The sequence below is a fragment of the Lacerta agilis genome, chromosome 16 (genome assembly GCF_009819535.1).
Source record: "Lacerta agilis isolate rLacAgi1 chromosome 16, rLacAgi1.pri, whole genome shotgun sequence".
Lineage (NCBI taxonomy): Eukaryota > Metazoa > Chordata > Lepidosauria > Squamata > Lacertidae > Lacerta > Lacerta agilis.
In genome coordinates this window covers 39,912,480-39,934,219 of record NC_046327.1, presented here as the reverse complement: position 1 = coordinate 39,934,219, position 21,740 = coordinate 39,912,480, and the positions used below count along the sequence as shown (strand labels likewise).

General features: G+C 44.3%; 1 protein-coding gene across 5 annotated transcripts in view; it reads right to left on the bottom strand.

The window, feature by feature from the left end:
• RBM10 (RNA binding motif protein 10) overlaps window positions 1-21,740 on the bottom strand; it is a 62,164-nt gene that overhangs the window by 25,080 nt on the left and 15,344 nt on the right. For 4 of the 5 annotated variants that reach the window (XM_033173285.1, XM_033173289.1, XM_033173288.1 and 1 more), the window contains exons 2-5: window positions 20,029-20,150; window positions 14,143-14,329; window positions 1,769-1,960; window positions 1,562-1,631 (exon numbers count right to left, since the gene is read on the bottom strand). In XM_033173285.1, the coding sequence (XP_033029176.1) occupies window positions 1,562-1,631; window positions 1,769-1,960; window positions 14,143-14,329; window positions 20,029-20,045 (466 nt within the window). In that variant the 5' untranslated portion in view covers window positions 20,046-20,150. The remainder of the gene's footprint in view (window positions 1-1,561; window positions 1,632-1,768; window positions 1,961-14,142; window positions 14,330-20,028; window positions 20,151-21,740) is intronic. The other variant, XM_033173287.1, reaches the window with a different exon arrangement.

Genomic DNA, 21,740 nt, shown 5'->3' with positions numbered 1-21,740 from the left:
TAGAGCTGTTGTGAAGAAGAATGAGCTACATAAACACTAGTAACAACATGTGCCTATATTGGAAGAAGGTTCATACAAACCCAGAAAAGATGTGCAGAAACCAACCAACTAATATGGCAGTGATTAACCTGTTCCCCATTTCCCCCCTAGCAATACTGTAACTAAGCATAATGCTGGAAGTCTATGAACAGGTTTGCTATTCTAATATGGCAGATGATTTTTTTAAAGAATTGAACCAATATGCACAAGAGCAAGCTGCTGTGGACAAGAGGTTACAACTCTCCAGGGAACTTTTATTCTCAAGGTTTGCAGACTCTGTCCTTGTAAAAATGGGTGTTCCCATTTATGTAATGTGTTGCAATGTGTCTTTGCTTCTCTCAGCCTTTGGCTGCCCATGGAAGCAGGGTGCCTTTCTGTACCCTCCATCTTGCAGTACCAACCAGCCCTTTTCAGGCCTGGTATAACAGAGGGCAGATACAGAGGACCATAGTCACATACACACCTTTCTTTTAAAAGAAAAAGGTACACAACCGTGACTCATAGGTAGCAAGTGTGTGTCAGATGCAGGGAGTAACCCTGGAAAGAAGGAGCAAACTTACCTGCTTGGTTATAACTTTACTCAAAAAACAGTCCTAAGATGCAGACTAAGAGCGCAGCCTGACCATTTATCTTTGAACAGACTTAAGGGATCTCATGCTCTCCTTTTACTTTCCAGTGCCACCCCAATTGGTTGGCAACTACTTTCCTTAGGGGAGGCCTGCATAACTTAGGATCCACTCAAACTGACCACAATACTTGATTGGTGAGTTAAAAGGACCTTGACAAATCCTCCCTCCATGCCTGCCCACGATAATAAGAAAAAAATTCAAACAGATTTATTATGTTCCTGGTAAGCCATATATGGCTAAAGGGCAGCATTCAACTTGATAGGTTAAAAGTTGTATAGCCTGCCTTCCTATCAGTTTCCTCAGTGCCACTATTAAAAAGAGCTCAACTTAGGCTGCAAAGATCCAAGAAGAATCACTGCAAACCTCATATCTTATCAAATGAGACCAAGTGGAAGACACCATACATATCCAAAAGGATTGTCTTCATCCTTCATCCATTTGTTGGTTTTTGTCTCCTACCACAGAGAAAGAGGCCAAGCAAGAAAGGCAGAAGAAACCAAGTAAGATCTTCCTATGGAAATAAATGCTGAATTGCTAGATCTGAGGATGCTCACAATTATATAGTATGCAACAAACCTTGGAAAAGAACAGGAACCAAGAATAGGCCTCAATGTTCTGCCAATCACACAGCAGAGGAACCCAAGTTTACAGAACTACAATAGCGCACAAGGAGCTATTAATGATCCATTGGTGACATCTAAAAGCCTGGTTGGTTCTAAGCACTAGGGGAATGTACATACCACAGACCAAAACTAATGCCACAGGGCAAACCAGCTCCACATAGATACATATCTGGAAGAACACACTCTAGTTTGGAGTGTGTCACATGGTAGGTGAAACATTATGGCAATACCAAGAGAAGGGAAAAGATAGAACTATGAACGGGAGCTCACCTGAAGCTTTATTCCGCATCAGCCGCACCTCTCGGGGCTGGAATCCATGTGCCTGCAACTGGGCTCGGATCTGCAGAAAAGCATAGAAGGAGTGATCAATGCCAACATCAGGGAGCATTGAAGAAGTAAGAGTTTGAGAAACAAGGAAGCAACAGCAACAAGTTACTGCAAGGAAGCAGTGCCTCCTAGCCCAACTGTCTAACGTACATCATTCTCAGTGGCAGACTGGGGCAGCATCCTCAGCATAACGATGCTGCTAGCCTTCTGTTCTTCTTCCTCTTGCTCGGTGCGGTAGTCCTGGTCCCGGTAGTCACCATCTGCAGGAAATCCCAGCTGCTCACTGGGGCTGTCCCGCTTTCTACGTTGTGTCTCTGATCCAGAGGAGGCCTCATAGGAATCCTGGGTTAGGATTGTTGTACAAAAGAGAAGAGAAAAGCTCAGATGGATGCGCTTAACAGAGTAGTGCCCAGCTCTGCGGGACAAGGCCTAACAATTCCCTACTAAATGTCTGGCAGTCACAGCACCATCACCACTTTCACTCCTCTGCCTTTGGTGGTGCCATAGGAAAAGCAATCTTCCACAGTATACAGCATTTTTCTAGCAACTGGGACTGTTTCACGAGTCCAGTTCCATTACCTGTTCCAACATTTCCCTCCATGATTCCTTCACACAACCAATAGCATATTGACCCACATGACCACATATTTCATTGTGGCAGCTACCATATTTTTCACTCCATAAGATGCACTTTTCCCCTCCTAAAAAGTAGGGGGAAATGTCTCTGCGTCTTATGGAGCAAAGGCACTCTCCTGGCTGCAGGCTCCTGTACCTGCTCTTGCGGGCGTCAGAAGGGGGCGGGGCGGATGAAAGCCCTTTTGGCTGCTTGTCTGTATGCCCCCGCTTCTGCCTCCCTCTGACGCTTGTGAGAACGGATTGGAGCCGCGGTTGGGAGAGGCATTGCGCTGTGCCTCTTACAGCTGGACGAGCTGCCAAAAGGGCTTTTGGCTGCCTGCCCCCCTCCCGACGCCTGCAAGAGATTGGAGCCGCAGTTGGGAAAGGTGCTGTGTCTCTTCCAGCCGCAGACTCCGATCTCTTGTAGGCATCGTAGGGGGTGGGGGCGGGCCTCGCAAGAGAACAGAGCCTGCTGCTGGAAGAGGCGCAGCGCAGCACCTCTCCCAATCACGGCTCCAATCTCTTGTGGGCGTCAGAGGGGGGGGGCGGATGGCCAAAAGCCCGTTCGGCTGCTCGCCCGTCTGCCCCCGTTTCTGCCCCCGCTCCCCTCCAAAACCCGCAAGAGACCAGGGCCGCGGTTGGTAGAGACGCTGTGCTGTGTCTCTTCCAGCCGCAGGCTCCGATCTCTTGTGGGCATCGGAGGGGGATGTCAGCGGGGGTGGGTGGCCAAAAGGAGTCCTTTCGGCTGCTCGTCCATCTGCCCCACTTCCTCTCGCCCGCCGCTTGCTCTTCCCGGGGCGGAGATAGGGGACATGGCAGCGGTCAAAACGGCTGCCGCTTTTCTTCCTGTACAGCGAGCAGGGAGGAGGGGCAGATGGGGCCGCCATGCATCCCTTCTCCCTGCTTGCTGTACAGGAAGAAAAGTGGCAGCCGCTTACATGCTGCAGGCGGCTGTCAGGGAACCGTCAGAGCCCAGTGGGGTGGTGGAAGGGCTCTGCGAGGCTGCAGGTCCCCAACATCACCGGAGCAGCAGGGGAACTTCCAGTGGGAGCGACAGGGAGGAAGAGAGCTCCGTAGGTAAGGGGCTGTGGGATGCTCCCAACACCGACCAAGCGGCTCAGTGTGTCGGGATACATAGAATGTTGTGTAGCCTAGTAAGTCTGCAGTCTTGAGCTTGCTTGCAAAGTAAAAGAAGCTGATGCAATAGACCTACAAACCTTACTGTGTCAGAGTGACTCAGCAAGAGTGTGCCGACAGATGATTGGCTGTTGTCTTGTATTAAAGGGGAACCTGTTAAGCAGGGCGTGGTGGTGTAGAGTGGAGTCAGAGAGAGTGAGAGTGAGTCCTACTTGTCTTTGTATGAACTGTCTGTATGTATATAGCTCACATTAAAAGAATACTGCACTAAAGAACCTGTGGCTTTTGCACTTCTCTACTACAACGGCGTGGAGCAATCTGTGACAGGGTTATGGGCCCAGCTGGTCCCGCTGCGCAAAAGTCCAGGTAGCAGTTGTCTAGCCGTGGTGAGCTGGAGGTGAGCTACAGGCATGGAGCAGTCCAGAGCTGGCGTGTGGCTAGAAAAGCTGACGGCCACAAACTACAGCATCTGTTCAGTCCGCATGCAACACTTCCTCAAGCGTGAGGGCCTGTGGAAAGTGGTGGAAACTACGCCACAGCCCCGAGATTTGGCAGGATGACCGGGATGAAGAGGACGAGGAAAAGCTGGCACAAGCAGAGGCCCAGCTAGAAAAGGACGAGAGAGCGCTGGCTACAATCATCCTTGGAGTGGACGACAGCCAGCTTGTCTATGTAGCAGATAAGGTGACGGCAAAGGAGGCGTGGAATACACTCAGAGCTGTCCATGTGCAGGAGACGGCTGGCTCTCTGATAACACTAACCAGGAGAATGTACCGGTGTCGGAAGAAACCGGGTGACTCCCTGGTAAACCACCTAAAGTTCCTAACAGACTGTTTCCAGCAGCTAGCCTTAAGAGGGAAGCCTGTGGAGGAACAGGACAAAGTTTTCATAGTCCTGAGTTCTCTTGACGACAGCTATGATATGCTGGTCAATTCCCTTGAGTCTGTGGAGGCTGATAAGCTGACTCTGGAATACGTCACTGGGCGGTTGTATGCAGAGGAGGACAGGCGTGCCGAGCGAAAGACGACCTCAGCCCAGCTGTTGGAGCATCCCAGAGGGAACAACAGCCAGGAGGAGCAGAGGTGCCAGGAGGCAGAGAAACAGCCAGGAGGAGCTGCTGCAGACCAGCTGGTGGTCAACAAAATAAAAAGGTGTTTTTGCTGCAAGTCCAGTGGACATTTGCTTCGGGACTGCCTGAGGAAACGCCAGAAGCAGCAGAAACACAGGAGGCAGCAGGAGTCTACCGCTTGGGTGTCTGCAGACAGCCAAGAAAGTGAAGAGCTGTGGGTCCTGGACAGTGGAGCTTCACAAACTTTTTGTAAGAAAAAAGCATTGTTGACTGATGCTAGGACTTCTAACAAAAAACATGTAAGTCTTGCTACAGGCCAGAAAGCTAATGTGGTCTGCGAGGGGGAGGTTGTGTTCCTGCAGCTGGGACACACATTCAGGAATGTGTTGTGTGTGCCTAGTTTGCAAAACAATCTCCTGAGCATTCCTGACTTGGCCAAAGCAGGCTTTGAAGTAAGTTTTGTGGGGGAACAGTGCCACTAAAGAACCTGTGGCTTTTGCACTTCTCTGCTACAACGCCGTGGAGCAATCCGCGACACAGTGGAGGAGGGGGCAACGGCAGTTCCGTCACCCCAATTGCGTAGAGGGGTGAAACGCAGGGATGAAAGGAGGAGACTTGGGGTGCCCAAGTTCTTTTGTTGGGGGCGCTCTCGAAAAGCGCCACTTCCAGGATATGAGAGTGACTAAGATGGTCACAGACTTTTGAGCTCTGCAACGTATGTAGTTGTACAATAAATCCTGTAAATAAGAGGATCCGGAGTCAGGACTCTTTACTCGTGAGAAGCCACCGCAGAAACTCGGGAGCGTCAGCGAATTTTTTTGACCAGGGTTTCGCCTTGGAGCACCAACACCCTTTGGACTTTCCCTTGCAAGTTATGACCATTGACAGGAGGGACCTGCTGGGGGGAGCGGTCACGCACCAGACTCCTCCAATGAGAATGAGGGTGGCACGGACTTCCGATCTGCTGTGCCAGCCTTTGGTCAAAGAATCTGGAGCTCCGGAACAGTTGATTGGAAAGGGAGGGGGAATCCACAAAAGCGCTGTGGACCTCTGTAGAAACCCCAAGAAGGGCGTCTTGGGGACGTGGCGACCCTGCGGGTGCCTTTTGGAGCTCCCTCTCCCCCCGGCAGCCGATTTACAGCTGCTGAGAGCGGGAGGGGTAGGAAGCCCTTGGCACTAGGGACTGACATCGCTACCCTCTTCAATCAAAGCTTCTGGTTATCGGTGATGGCTAGCGGCAGATTTTCCGTCTAAAATAAGGATTTAGGTCAAGGGAAATTGTGAGTAATAGTTGGATTTGGGTTTAAAAGAAATTTGGACATGGAGAGATTTAAAAACGTAAGCCGATTCTTCTGACTGGGACCTGGAGGCAGTGGCCATTACCGGGAACCTTAAAAGATGAAGATGAATTTTAACAGGGAGAAATGTAAAGTACTACACCTGGGCAAAAAAATAAAAATGAAATGAAATAAAAAAATGAAAGGCACAAATACAGGATGGGTGACACCTGGCTTGAGAGCAGTACATGTGAAAAGGATCTAGGAATCTTGGTAGACCATAAACTTGACATGAGTCGACAGTGTGATGCAGCAGCTAAAAAAGCCAATGCAATTCTGGGCTGCATCAATAGGAGTATAGCATCTAGATCTATATAATATGCTTAGAAATTACAAATAAAGTTTATGAATTTACGAAAGACAGAAGTTACTAAAGAATATTTTAGAAGGGACGCAGGAAGAGGAGATAAGAGGAAGTCCCACTACAATGTGAGGAAGGTGTATTTGATAAGAGGTAGATTTTGTGTTTATTTTGTGTGATTTGTAGTTTGTGTTTGTTAGTTTGTAGTTTGTTTAATTTTTGTGTATAAAATACTTAATAAATATGATTTTTTCTGTTTTTTAAAAAAGGAGTATAGCATCTAGATCAAGGGAAGTAATAGTACCACTGTATTCTGCTCTGGTCAGACCTCACCTGAAATACTGTGTCCAGTTCTGGGCACCACAGTTCAAGAAGGATACTGACAAGCTGGAACGTGTCCAGAGGAGGGCAACCAAAATGGTCGAAGGCATGGAAACGATGCCTTATGAGGAATGGCTTAGGGAGCTGGGCATGTTTAGCCTGGAGAAGAGAAGGTTAAGGGGTGATATGATAGCCATGTTCAAATATATAAAAGGATGTCATACACTGTATTTTATTATTATGTTATTAATTAGAATGAATTAAAGAAGAGATTTTAAGGAATTTGCTGACACTGGGGGGGGGGAGAGAACCTGATGGTAAGAGGAGGAGTTAGAGAAGGTAGAAAAGATGAATTTGCTGAATTGGCAGTGATATTGCGAGACAGGGAGGGGGAGCTGGAAAATTGGAAAAATTATAAAAGTTAATGAATATATTATTTTAAGGTTTAAGATAAGAAATTCAGAGGATATACCTAGGGGTTCCTTGAATTATTAGTAATAGTAAATAAAAAAGAAGAAAAGGTAAATAGCATGGAGTAAAATAAATATGCTGTTTAAGATAATATGCAAAAATGGGTTATGAAATGAATAAATGATTAAATGGATAATAAGAGGTAGGAAGATTAAATATGAAGATGAATTTGCTTAAAATAGGATTTAAATTGGAAACCAGGAAGGGAAGACCGGAGGAAGTCCCATTAAGATGTTATGAAAATTAGATAAAAATAGTGTATTTCATCCTGGGCATCAGTGAACTAAAATGGACGCGAATGGGCGAATTCAGTTCGGATGACTATCATATCTACTACTGGGGCAAGAATCCTGTAAAAGAAATGGAGTGGCCCTCATAGTCAACAAAAGAGTGGCGAAAGCTGTACTGGGATGCAATCTCAAAAATGATAGAATGATCTCAATACGAATCCAAGGCAGACCTTTTAACATCACAATAATCCAAGCTTATGCACCAACTACCGGTGCTGAAGAAACTGAAATTGACCAGTTCTATGAAGACTTACAACACCTTATAGAAATGACACCAAAGAAGGATGTTCTTCTCATTATAGGGGTTTGGAATGCTAAAGTAGGGAGTCAAGAGATAAAAGGAACAACTGGCAAGTTTGGCCTTGGAGTTCAAAACGAAGCAGGGCAAAGGCTAATAGAGCTCTGTCAAGAGAACAAGCTGGTCATCACAAACACTCTTCCTCTGTGTATTCTTGCCACCTCTTCTTGATGTCTTCTGCTTCTGTTAGGTCCTTCCCACTGGTCATCACAAACAACACAAGATACGACTCTACACATGGACATCACCAGATGGGCAGCATCGAAATCAGATTGATTATATTCTCTGCAGCCAAAGATGGAGAAGCTCTATACAGTCAGCAAAAACAAGACCTGGAGCTGACTGTGGCTCAGATCATCAGCTTCTTATAGCAAAATTCCAGCTTAAACTGAAGAAAGTAGGAAAAACCACTGGGCCAGTAAGATATAATCTAAATCAAATTCCTTATGAATACACAGTTGAAGTGAAGAACAGGTTTAAGGATTTAGATTTGGTAGATAGAGTGCCAGAAGAACTGTGGATGGAGGCTCGAAACATTATACAGGAGGCAGCAACGAAAACCATCCCAATGAAAAGGAAATGCGGACTTCCGGCGGCGACGCCATTGCGGGCGGTCGTGGGTTGCCTCGGCAGCGAGGCGACCCAGGCTGTCCCGGGGGTTGGAGCCCCGCTACCGCAAAGCGGGGCTCCGGTGAGGCGCGGGAAGAGCGTCCTGCGCCTCGGGCTCCCCGGCGGGCCCATTATGGCTCCGAACCCTTCCCCCGTTCCCCCTGTAAAGGGGGAGTGGGGGTGAAGGGACGACGGAGCCGGGCTATAGGGGAAATGCCCCAACCAGGACGGCGAAGCGGCGGCCGCCGCTCGCAGTGAGCAACAGCGTTCTCCCTGCAGAAGTTTAAAAAAAAGGAGCCCGGTGGTCGTGAGTATTGGATTGGACTTATTTCTGACTTTTAACGACCCGGGAGGCATTACAGAAAGGAAGCCTGTTTCCCTCCCCTCGGTGGAAAGAAAATAACTATTTTGACAGACTGCTGTTACAGTGATGGTTACTTTGTTTTGAATTTTGACAAGTGAGACTGTTTAGATCTCCCTTTGGGGGGTAAGATGGTGAAGAATATCTTCTTTTGAAATTATAATTCTTGCGCCCTGGCTCCAGGAAAAATGGCTGCGAAGGTTTGAGACTGAAAGGAAATGTACTGGCACTAAGTTAGAAAAACACTGTAATCTGACACCTATGCCCACTTCAGCCATGCTGAGTTTCGTTTTTGAGCTGATCTTGGACTCTGGACTGACTGATGAACAAAGGATTATTTTTTTGAGGTTGGAGCTACTTAATCAGAGACTGGTGTTGTTGAACCGGGACATGTCAGAAAAAGTACTACCCACAGAAGAGACATTTCAGGAAATGACTGCAATTGAAGAAAGCCTTGGCAAAGAGTTGAAGGGGATTTTGGAAGAACAGAGTAAAACGGTTTGGCATCTCCGAGAGGAACAAGAAAAGTCCTGTGAGGGTGGCAGACCCAGGACGAGGAGGTTATATATATCCAACTTCTGGGGTGAGAGCTCGGAAGTGATGGCGAAGAAACTATTAAGTCTACAAATTAAAGAAGAATGGAATGTCGAAATGGAGAAGCCGGAAGGTAAAGAACTGTATACCCTGATACTCTATGCAAGGATGGCTGCGAACTGTGTCTGGATCTGTGGTTGTATAAGAAAAGAGGACAATTTGAGGAGTGGATCCGACGTAAGATGGAAAAGGAAAATGGTTAGAAGTGGGATAGGATGAACTGTATTGGTATCCTGAAGCCGGTGTGTCAAGCTTCTTTTAAGTTTTTGGACTATAAAAGAGATATTTTGTTTTTCTTTTATTAGCAGCAGTTTTAGGGAAAGAAGATGTTAGATGTGATTTGATTTAAGAATAATACCGTGTTTCTCCTAAAATAAGACACCGTCTTATATTTTTTTTTGCTCAACAAAACACAGTATGGCTTATTTTCAGGGGATGTCTTATTTTAACCGCGTCGCATCGGTACGCTGCAAAGCCACGCCTCTCCAGGCTGTTTTAATGGGAGGTACCACGTCACTATGGCTTATTTTCGGGGTATGGCTTATTTTTGGGGAACGGCTTATATTTCGCAAATGCATAGAAATCCTGCTATGGCTTATTTTATGGCCATGTCTTATTTTAGGAGAAACAGGGTATGTTAAGATATGAAGAATAATATGTTAAGATATGTTTAACAATATGTTTAGAGAGGAAGAATAATATGTTAAGACACGTAGTTTTGTTATTAGCTATATGAAGTTACAATATGATTTGATTTTATTCAAGATAAGAAGTGAAATATTATTGTAAACTAAAAAACAAGATTTTAAGGAGAATTTTTAGTTTTGAATTTTTAAATGAATTTAATTTCAGAGATATGAAGTTATTAAAGTAAAATTTGGAATAGGAGCCGAAGGAGAGAAAGCAGGGGAAGTCAATAATGATGATTCGAACAAGAATTTTTTTTTTTTGGAACAAGACGGAAATCGTTGGTGTATTTGTATGTATGTATAGTGGTGGGTAAGTGTTGGGGTTAATGTTGGTGAAGGTGTTGGAGTGTTGCTTGTTATGAAAAAACCAATAAATTCTTATAAAAAAAAGAAAGAAAAGGAAATGCGAGAAAGCAAAATGGCTGCCCAATGAGGCCTTACAAATAGCGGGGGAGAGAAGGCAAGCAAAATGCAAGGGAGATCATGAAAGATACAGGAAACTGAATGCAGATTTCCAAAAAATAGCAATGAGAGACAAGAGGGCCTTCTTAAATGAGCAATGCAAAGAAATAGAGGAAAACAACAGAATGGGAAAAACCAGGGATCTATTCAAGAAAATTGGAAATATGAAAGGAACATTTCGTCCAAAGATTACCATAATAAAGGACAAAAGTGGGAAGGACCTAACAGAAGCAGAAGACATCAAGAAGAGGTGGCAAGAATACACAGAAGAATTATACCAGAAAGATATGGAGGTCTCGTATACCCCAGGTAGTGTGGTTGCTGACCTTGAGCCAGACATCCTGGAGAGTGAAGTCAAAAGGAGCACTACAAGCTAGCTAAGGCTTAGTTTGCCATTCTATTTTATTGTATTTTATTGTTACTGTGGGGTTTTAGTAGCTGTTGTTCCCACTTGCACAAACTGTTTTCTATGTGTTTTTTTATTTGTATGGGCCTATGGCCGTAAATAAAATTCTATTCTATTCTATTCAAAAGGGCCTTAGAAAGCACTACTAATAACAAGGCCAGTGGAAGTGAGGATATTCCAGCTGAATTATTTAAAATTTTAAAGGATGATGCTGTTAAGGTGCTACACTGAATATGCCAGCAAGTTTGGAAAATGCAGCAGTGGCCAGAGGACTGGAGAAGATCAGTCTACATCCCAATCCCAAAGAAGGGCAGTGCCAAAGAATGCTCCAACTACCGCACAATTGCGCTCATTTCACATGCTAGCACGGTTATGCTTAAAATTCTACAAGGCAGGCTTAAGCAGTATGTGGACCGAGAACTCCCAGAAGTGCAAGCTGGATTTCGAAGGGGCAGAGGAACCAGAGACCAAATTGCGAACATGCGCTGGATTATGGAGAAAGCTAGAGAGTTCCAGAAAAAAACATCTACTTCTGCTTCATTGACTACACAAAAGCATTTGACTGTGTTGACCACAGCAAACTATGGCAAGTTCTTAAAGAAATGGGAGTGCCAGATCACCTCATTTGTCTCCTGAGAAATCTCTACGTGGGACAAGAAGCTACAATTAGAACTAGATATGGAACAACTGATTGGTTCAAAATTGGGAAAGGAGTACGACAAGGCTGTATATTGTCTCCCTGCTTATTTAACTTATATGCAGATTTCATCATGCGAAAGGCTGGACTGGATGAATCCCAAGCCGGAATTAAGATTGTGGGAAGAAATATCAACAACCTCAGATATGCTGATGACACAACCTTGATGGCAGAAAGTGAGGAAGAATTAAAGAACCTTTTAATGAGGGTGAAAGAGGAGAGCGCAAAATATGGTCTGAAGCTCAACATCAAAAAAACTAAGATCATGGCCACTGGTCCCATCACCTCCTGGCAAATAGAAGGGGAAGAAATGGAGGCAGTGAGAGATTTTACTTTCTTGGGCTCCATGATCACTGCAGATGGTGACAGCAGTCACGAAATTAGAAGACGCCTGTTTCTTGGGAGGAAAGCAATGACAAACCTAGACAGCATCTTAAAAAGTAGAGACATCACCTTGCCAACAAAGGTCCGTATAGTTAAAGCTATTGTTTCCCCAGTAGTAATGTATGGAAGTGAGAGCTGGACCATCAAGAAGGCTGATCGCCAAAGAATTGATGCTTTTGAATTATGGTGCTGGAGGAGACTCTTGAGAGTCCCATGGACTGGAAAAATATAAAACCTATCCATTCTTAAGGAAATCAGGCCTGAGTGCTCACTGGAAGGGCAGATCCTGAAGTTGAGGCTCCGGTACTTTGGCCACATCATGAGAAGAGAAGACTCCCCGGAAAAGACCCTGATGTTGGGAAAGCTGGAGGGCACAAGGAGAAGGGGACGACACAGCATGAGATGGTTGGACAGTGTTCTCGAAGTGACTGGCATGAATTTGGCCAAACTGCGGGAGGCAGTGGAGGATAGGGGTGCCTGGCGTGCTCTGGTCCATGGGGTCACGAAGAGTGGGACACGACTGAACGACTGAACAAGAACAGTATATTTCATTGTAGTGTTAAATTGTTTATGTTATGATTTTCTTTTGTTCTTGTGTGCTTGTTTTGTTATATATGATAAAATGAATAAAAATTATTTTTTAAAAAAGAGAGAATGAGGGTGGCACGTCACACTGAGACTATGGCTTTCCATGTGACGACTTTGGCAGGACCCCCAATCATCTTGGGGATGAGTTGGCTGGCCCTCCATGACCCAGTCGTTTCTTGGCACCAGCGGTCGCTCACTTTCGGTTTGGCACACTGTGTGGAGAACTGCTTGGGGGACGCCTCGGTGGGCAGGCTGGATGAAACAGGGGGAATTCCTCCGCAATACGCTGACCACAGGGAAGTGTTTAGCGAGCGGGAAGTAGATAGCTGCCCCCGCATAGACCGTATGACTGTCAGATAAATCTGGTCCCAGGGGCCAAGCTGCCAGCAGGGAAGCTGTACTCCATGTTGGATCAAGAAGTGGATGCTCTGAAGGAGTTTATTGACAAAAATCTTCAGAGGGGTTTCATAAGGGAATCAAGGGCTGTTGGTGGGAGCCCGGTCTTCTTTGTGGACAAGAAACAGTCCCAACAGCACCGCCTTGTGGTGATTAGATTCCTGAATTCCCTTACTGAACCATAATGTTCCCCATGCCTCGCATCGACAACCTGTTGACGAGGGTGCGTAAAAGCAAGATTTTCACCAAACTGGACCTGAGGGGGGCATACAACTTGATTTGGGTCCGCGAGGGGGGTGAGTGGAAAACAACCATGTTCACGCCCCTGGGGGCCTAAAAGTACCTCGTTATGCCTTTTGGATTACAAGCCGGGAGCCTGTGTTTCCAGGCGTTTATGCACCATGTGGAGTTTCAGGGAGATTTTTGCACCCACGGATGAAGAGGAGGAGTTTCGGGGTTTCCATTCCTCGGGAGAAGGGGGAAATGGTTGGGAGGCGGTTTTTGACTCCACCGATGAGGACGAAGAATCTTTCGTAGGTTTCCCACAGTCACCCCGGCAGCACAAGGGGGCCAGGGGAGGAGGGGGACTTTGGAGAGGGGGTGGATGTCAGGGAACCATCAGAGCCCAGCGGGGTGGTGGAAGGGTTCTGCGAGGCTGCAGGTCCTCAACATCACCGGATCAGCAGGGAGACTTCCCGCGGGAGCAGCAGGGAGCAAGATAGCTCTGTGGGGAAGGGGCTGTGGGATGCTCCAGGTTCCCAACACCGACCAAGCGGTTCAGTGAGCGACAGGGAGGAAGAGAGCTCCATGGGGAAGGGGCTGTGGGAGGCTCCAGGTTCCCAACACCGACCAAGCGGCTCAGTGGAGAACGGGGCAACGGCAGTTCCGTCGCCCCAACTGCGTAGAGGGGTGAAACGCAGGGATGAGAGGAGGAGACTTGGGGTGCCCAAGTTCTTTTGTTGGGGGCGCTCTTGAAAAGCACCACTTCCAGAATCTGAGAGTGACTAAGATGGTCACAGACTTTTGAACGGCTCCTCCTCTTGCGCCGGAGTTCCAGCGTCACCCACAGACACACACAAATGTGAGTTCTCCCTCTCTCTTCCTTCCTTCCTTCCCCCCCTCTTCCAAATTTAATAAAATATTGGGAGGGCAGGTTGTTTATTAAATACCAGTTTAGTACAACATTTGATTCAGAATATTTTTCTTCTTTTCCTCCTCTAAAAACTAAGTGCGTCTTATGTTCTGGTGCTTCTTATGGAGTGAAAAATATGGTACTTAACTTGTTACATTCTCCCCACAACAGCAGTTTTGCAAAACTACACCCGAAAGCACAACTTTTGGGTGCTAAATCCCACTCCTACTGCCAGTTGCTTATACAAATCAGCTGTGAAATCCCCCCATCAGATGGTTTCCTCTGGAGAGGCAGCTCTTCAGAGAGTCACACAGGCCACTGTCGCAAAGAGGACAGGCGTCTCCAACAGCTCCGCCCCACAACTTACCTCCACGCTGTGTTCCTCAGAAGAATCATCATAGTCATTGGTAGGCTCCTGGCTGTTGAAATCTCTCATATAGGATCTATAATCCATATCTCTGTAGTCATGGTCTCTCTGGTTTCGGCCTTCTAACCTCTCATCCAGGGTCTGCTCAACAGCCCCATACCGACCAGTCCGATCTCCACGACCACCTCTAGATCGTATAAAATAAAGGAAATCTGCTATACCTATCAGTGCTGATTACCCATAAAAGTAATCCCCACTTTGTAATATGTTCATAGGAAACGAATAAAAACAATGGATTCCCCCACCCTACCTGCATTCAGAGTAACTTGAGCTGAAGTCATCTAGTGAATAGCACTCTGGCTACAATCTAAAGCACTGTCATGGGCTGATAAGTATAGATGCTAGTGCAACATGCAATATCTGATAGTTGGGAGCACTAGACATGTGAAGGCCCGGAAAAAAACCGGAAAAATTCGGGGGGAAATCGTTTTTTCCTGAAGCCTTTTTGGGTTTTTCCCAAAAAAATTGAAAAAATAAAAAATAGATTATGGAATATTTTATTTTAACATGATGAATAAAATATTTTAAGATAAGGGGTTCAAATATTTTATAAATCACTGCTAAAAAATATGTACGGTATCAGATTATTCTAATTTCTGTGGGGACAAGCAAGTCCTAGGTTACAAAGTGAACTCTCCAAAGCAAGAACAGATACATTTCTTCCTTTAGGAGGTGCTGTTGTCACCAGAAAAGAAAAAGGTCTCAGTTTTGTTTTTGCATATGTGTGGTATGCATTGGTTCTGTTCCTCTTCACTAGGCCTCAAAGCACTGGAAGAAAATATAGAGTAACAAAAAAGGCCTGAAAGTATATACCGTATTTTTCGCTGCATAGGGCGCACCGGACCATAGGGGGCACCTCATTTTTAGAGGAGGAAACAAGAAAAAAAAAGTCTGCTTTATCTCCTCTAAAAGCCCTGGTTTTTTTGAGGATCAGCTAAAAGTTTTGCAGCTTTTTGCAAAGGGAAAAGCCCTTTTTTTGAGGATCAGCTAAAAGTTTTGCAGCTTTTTTGCAAAGGGAAAAGCCCTGTTTTTTTGAGGATCAACTAAAAGATTTGCAGCTTTTTTGCAAAGGGGGAAAAGCAAAAGCAAAGAGGAAAAGCCCCGTTTTTATGGAGTTCAACTCACATTTCTGCAGCTTCTAAAGGAAAGGGAGCCTTTTCTACAGTTTCCAGACAGATAATCTAATCAGCCAGTCACATGTCGCTGGGGAAACAAACAACCTCCCTCTGCAGCACATTCAACAATGGAGGCCTGGGCTAGAGGGCGGGGCTGAAAGGGAGCCGGGGACTTATCTCTCTCCCGATCTCTTGCTGATCTTAGTGTGTCTTATGGAGCGAAAAATACGGTACTTAATTACAGCTCAGAAAATGATTCTGATTAAATTTCATGCCCATTCATCAAAACTTAGTCCCACTTCCTTCTTCAGTTCTTTTTATGAGAATGTTTTTTTAAATACTGTGGAGAGGAAATATGAATAATTGTTACTTCTGGATTTTTAAAAATTATTTTATGGAATCCCCCCCCCCCTTCCACATAAACTAGTAAACAGTTCAGGAGATTGTTGCTCCATTTGTTACAAATACAAATAAATATTATTTTAAAAGTAAATTATGTTTGTAATAATAAAATACACTATATTTTTAATATGCTAGTTGTGATAATTTTATGCCCATTAAAATTGTCCATAGTTATATTTTATGTTTCTAAAGTAACAGAATGACTTTCAATCTGGAAAGGGGAAAAAAAGTGCTAATGTAGCATTTTTTTCAATTTTTCCATAAATTTTTGTTTCCCCCCGAAAAAAACCAGAAAGAAACCGGGGTTTTTTCCGAGCTTCAAAAATTCAGGAAATTTTACATCACTAGGGAGCACCAGTGACTCCTTGCTGTATCTGAACAGTTGATTACAGTTATCAATATGGGGAAGAGTATCCATAATCAAAATGAACGTCTTACCAAAAATCCTATATTTGTTTCAAACGAAACCAATTATAAATAGGGAAAACTGTTTTGAAGATTGGATGAAAGATATAATGAGATTTGTATGGCAAGGAAAACAACCGCGTATAAAATATAAATTATTAACGGAAAGGAAAGAGAGGATTAGCATTACCAAATTTAAAATTATATTATGAAGGGGAATGTTTAATTTGGTTAAGAGATTGGATTAAATTGGAAAAAACAAGCATATTAGATCTTGAAAGCTTTAATAATAGATACGGATGGCATGCGTATCTGAATTATGAAAAAGTTAAAAGTACATAAAGAGTTTACAAGTCATATATTAAGAGGAGCATTATATAAAGTTTGGAACAAATATAGACTATATATAGAACCGCAAACACCTTGGTGGATATCACCGACTGAAGCATTTAGTATCAAAAAATTAAATATGAAGACAACTGTTAGAAGAGCAACAAAGAAAGTTTAGACTGAAAACCTGTGAAGAAATAAAAGACTACCTCGTGGATAGATGGCAATATATACAGCTTAAGAGTATATTCAACGCAGATCAAAAGAAAGGTTTTTTAAAGGATTCAAAATTTAATAAGGTAGTGATACAGACTAACAAGAAATTATTATCTAATACCGTATTTTCGCTCCCTAAGATGCACATGAACCTTGGTAAGCTGGAGGTGGTAAAAAATGAGATGGCAAGAATAAACATTGACATCCTAGGCATCAGTGAACTAAAATGGACAGGAATGGGCGAATTCAGTTCGGATGACTATCATATCTACTACTGTGGGCAGGAATCCCGTAAAAGAAATGGAGTGGCCCTCATAGTCAACAAAAGAGTGGCGAAAGCTGTACTGGGATGCAACTTCAAAAATGATAGAATGATCTCGATACGAATCCAAGGCAGTCCTTTTAACATCACAGTAATCCAAGTTTATGCACCAACTACCAGTGCTGAAGAAACCGAAATTGATCAATTCTATGAAGACTTACAACACCTTATAGAAATGACACCAAAGAAGGATGTTCTTCTCATTATAGGGGATTGGAATGCTAAAGTAGGAAGTCAAGAGATAAAAGGAACAACTGGCAAGTTTGGCCTTGGAGATCAAAATGAAGCAGGGCAAAGGCTAATAGAGTTCTGTCAAGAGAACAAGCTGGTCATCACAAACACTCTTTTCCAACAACACAAGAGACGACTCTACACATGGACATCACCAGATGGGCAACATCGAAATCAGATTGATTATATTCTCTGCAGCCAAAGATGGAGAAGCTCTATACACTCAGCAAAAACAAGACCTGGAGCTGACTGTGGCTCAGATCATCAGCTTCTTATAGCAAAATTCCAGCTTAAACTGAAGAAAGTAGGAAAAACCACTGGGCCAGTAAGATTCAATCTAAATCAAATTCCTTATGAATACACAGTTGAAGTGAAGAACAGGTTCAAGGATTTAGATTTGGTGGATAGAGTACCTGAAGAACTGTGGATGGAGGCTCGTAACATTATACAGGAGACAGCAACGAAAACCATCCCAATGAAAAAGAAATGCAAGAAAGCAAAGTGGCTGACCAATGAGGCCTTACAAATAGCGGGGGAGAGAAGACAAGCAAAATGCGAAGGAGATCGTGAAAGATACAGGAAATTGAATGCAGATTTCCAAAGAATAGCAAGGAGAGACAAGAGGGCCTTTCTAAACGAGCAATGCAAAGAAATAGAGGAAAATAACAGAATGGGAAAAACCAGAGATTTATTCAAGAAAATTGGAGATATGAAAGGAACATTTCGTACAAAGATTACCACAATTAAGGACAAAAGTGGAAAGGACCTAACAGAAGCAGAAGACATCAAGAAGAGGTGGCAAGAATACACAGAGGAATTATACCAGAAAGATATGGAGGTCTCATACACCCCAGGAAATGTGGTTGCTGACCTTGAGCCAGACATCCTGGAGAGTGAAGTCAAATGGGCCTTAGAAAGCCTTGCTAACAACAAGGCCAGTGGAAGTGATGATATTCCAGCTGAACTATTTAAAATTTTAAAAGAGGATGCTGTTAAGGTGCTGCACTCAATATGCCAGCAAGTTTGGAAAACTCAGCAGTGGCCAGAGGATTGGAGAAGATCAGTCTACATCCCAATCCCAAAGAAGGGCAGTGCCAAAGAATGCTCCAACTACCGCACAATTGCACTCATTTCACACGCCAGCAAGGTTATGCTTAAAATTCTACAAGGCAGGCTTAAGCAGTATGTGGACCGAGAACTCCCAGAAGTGCAAGCTGGATTTCGAAGGGGCAGAGGAACCAGAGACCAAATTGCAAACATGCGCTGGATTATGGAGAAAGCCAGAGAGTTCCAGAAAAACATCTACTTCTGCTTCATTGATTATGCAAAAGCATTTGACTGTGTCGACCACAGCAAACTATGGCAAGTTCTTAAAGAAATGGGAGTGCCGGATCACCTCATTTGCCTCCTGAGAAATCTCTATGTGGGACAAGAAGCTACAGTTAGAACTGGATATGGAACAACTGATTGGTTCAAAATTGGGAAAGGAGTACGACAAGGCTGTATATTGTCTCCCTGCTTATTTAACTTATATGCAGAATACATCATGCGAAAGGCTGGACTGGATGAATCCCCAACCGGAATTAAGATTGCCGGAAAAAATATCAACAACCTCAGATATGCTGATGATACTACCTTGATGGCAGAAAGTGAGGAAGAATTGAAGAACCTTTTAATGAGGGTGAAAGAAGAGAGCGCAAAATATGGTCTGAAGCTCAACATCAAAAAAACTAAGATCATGGCCACTGGTCCCATCACCTCCTGGCAAATAGAAGGGGAAGAAATGGAGGCAGTGAGAGATTTCACTTTCTTGGGTTCCATGATCACTGCAGATGGTGACAGCAGTCACGAAATCAGAAGACGCCTGCTTCTTGGGAGAAAAGCAATGACAAACCTAGACAGCATCTTAAAAAGCAAAGACATCACCTTGCCGACAAAAGTCCGTATAGTTAAAGCTATGGTTTTCCCAGTAGTAATGTACGGAAGTGAGAGCTGGACCATAAAGAAGGCTGATCGCCGTAGAATTGATGCTTTTGAATTATGGTGCTGGAGGAGACTCTTGAGAGTCCCGTGGACTGCAAGAAGATCAAACCTATCCATTCTCAAAGAAATCAGCCCTGAGTACTCACTAGAAGGACAGATCCTGAAGTTGAGGCTCCAGTACTTTGGCCACCTCATGAGAAGAGAAGACTCCCTAGAAAAGACCCTGATGTTGGGAAAGATGGAGGGCACAAGGAGAAGGGGACGACAGAGGATGAGATGGTTGGACAGTGTTCTTGAAGCTACTAACATGAGTTTGGCCAAACTGCGAGAGGCAGTGAAGGATAGGCGTGCCTGGCGTACTCTGGTCCATGGGGTCACGAAGAGTCGGACACGACTGAACGACTGAACAACAACAACAACAACAAGATGCACTTTTTCCCTCCTAAAAAGGGGAAATGTCTGCGCGTCTTATGGAGCGAAGGCAAGCGGAGCCAGAGACGCTGAGCGCACAGTGTGTCAGCAGCTTTGGCTCCGCTTGCTTTACAGAGGAGGGGCGGACTCGCGTCTGTCCCTTCTCCCGGCTCGCTGTGTAAAGCAAGCAGAGCCAGACCTACTGACACGCTGTGCAAAGCAAGAGCCACGCGCAGCGTGTCAGCGGCTCGGGCTCCACTTGCTTTACAGAGTCCAGAATTAGTGCCGAACTCATCCCACTGTTTACATGCTTAGTGGCAAAAGGTGGGGAACTGGTCATTGGGCTAATATGGTTACTTTTTGAGACATTCCACCAGACAAAAGCCAGAAATAGTTAGAGAAATATTTTACCTCCTCTCATACTCCATTGCTACCCGTGAAGTGCAAATGCTTCAGGAATCTCCCAATGCCAGGCTCTTCAGTGGGTGACTATCATTCCAGCATATCATGAAAAGTGGGGTGGTTAGTTATCCCTGCAGAGAAAATACATGAAATAAATCAGCAGCATTTTCACACAGAGATTTCCACCCTAGCTTGGCACCAGCAATAATAGTAAGAGGAAGATGTATCTTTTTAAAACTAAACACCAGCATGTTATAAATATATACATAAGCATGCATATATCCCATTTTATCAGGTTATTTCTCAGATCTGTCATTTCTATAGTGCACTCACACAACTTCAGAGCTATCCAAAGAATGAACTTTGCTAATGCCCATATCAATATAAATACAGAACCAATTTGGTCACTTGGTTCTGGATTAAGGCATGCTCAGGCCTAAACTCAGGCCTAGGTCAACAAGCTACAGTTCCCCCCTTGTAAAGTGGCATGGCTTACCCCACAGAATGTTGACAGATTACCATATGACATTTCTCCTGAACCTTAAAGGAGAACCATGACATACCTCAGACTCCATCTTACTAGGAGGCAAAATTATCTAAACGAGTTTTTTTTATATTTTAATCAGGTAAGCCTAGGTTCCAAGTCTCTATAGATGTATTCCTAGATTTGAAATCAACAGCTGTATTGTGCCCATCAGAGATACCGTATTTTTCCATGTACAGTGAGGGGGGAAAGTATTTGGTCCCCTGCTAAATTTGCCCGTTTGCCCTCTGACGAAGAAATGACCAGTCCATAATTTCAATGGTAGGTTTATTGTAGCTATGAGAGACAGAATTACAATAGGAAAACCTCCAGAAACCCAGAAGACAAAAGTCAGAGATTGATGTGCATTATAATGAGTGAAATAAGTATTTGATCCCTTTACAAAAGATGACTTAGTACTTGGTGGCAAAACCAGGCTTGCACACATCTCAGGAGGTATTTTGTCCCACTCCTCTTTGCAGATCGTCTCCAACTCAGTAAGATTTCAAGGCTGATGTGAAGCTACTCGAACCTTCAGCTCCCTCCACAGATTTTCAAAGGGATTAAGACAAGCTAGGCCACTCCAGGACCTTAATGTGCTTCTTCCTGAACTACTCCTTTGTTGCCTTGGCCAAGTGTTTTGGGTCATTGTCATGCTGGAATACCCACCCTCGACCCATTTTCAATGCCCTGGCTGAGGGAAGGATTCGACGATACATGGTCCCGTCCATCGTCCCTTCGATGTGAAGGTGTCCTGTCCCCTTAGCAGAAAACACCCCCAAACCATAGTATGTCCCCCTCCATGTTTGATAGTGGGGATGGTGTTTTTTTTTTAATTTCTGAAAGTTTTATTAATTTTTCAGAGTTACAAAAAAAAGAAATAGACAAGACACAGCTTAAAAACAAACATATCCATCAAATGAATCCATCCAAAACATATACAAATGAGATTCTAGTTCGAAGGAATCTTTATAAACCCCATTACCCCTCCCTCTCCCCTCCCTCTTGCTTCTCAACCTTCTTTGTTGCATCATATGTCCCTTTGTTTATCTTCATACCTGTATACAGTGATGCCTCGCTAGACGAAAATAATTCGTTCTGCGAGTGTCTTCGTAGAGCGTTTTCGTCTTGCGAAGCACCAATGCAAACCGCTAGTTTTCGCTTAAAAAAAAAATCGTCTTGCGAGGCAGCCCCATTG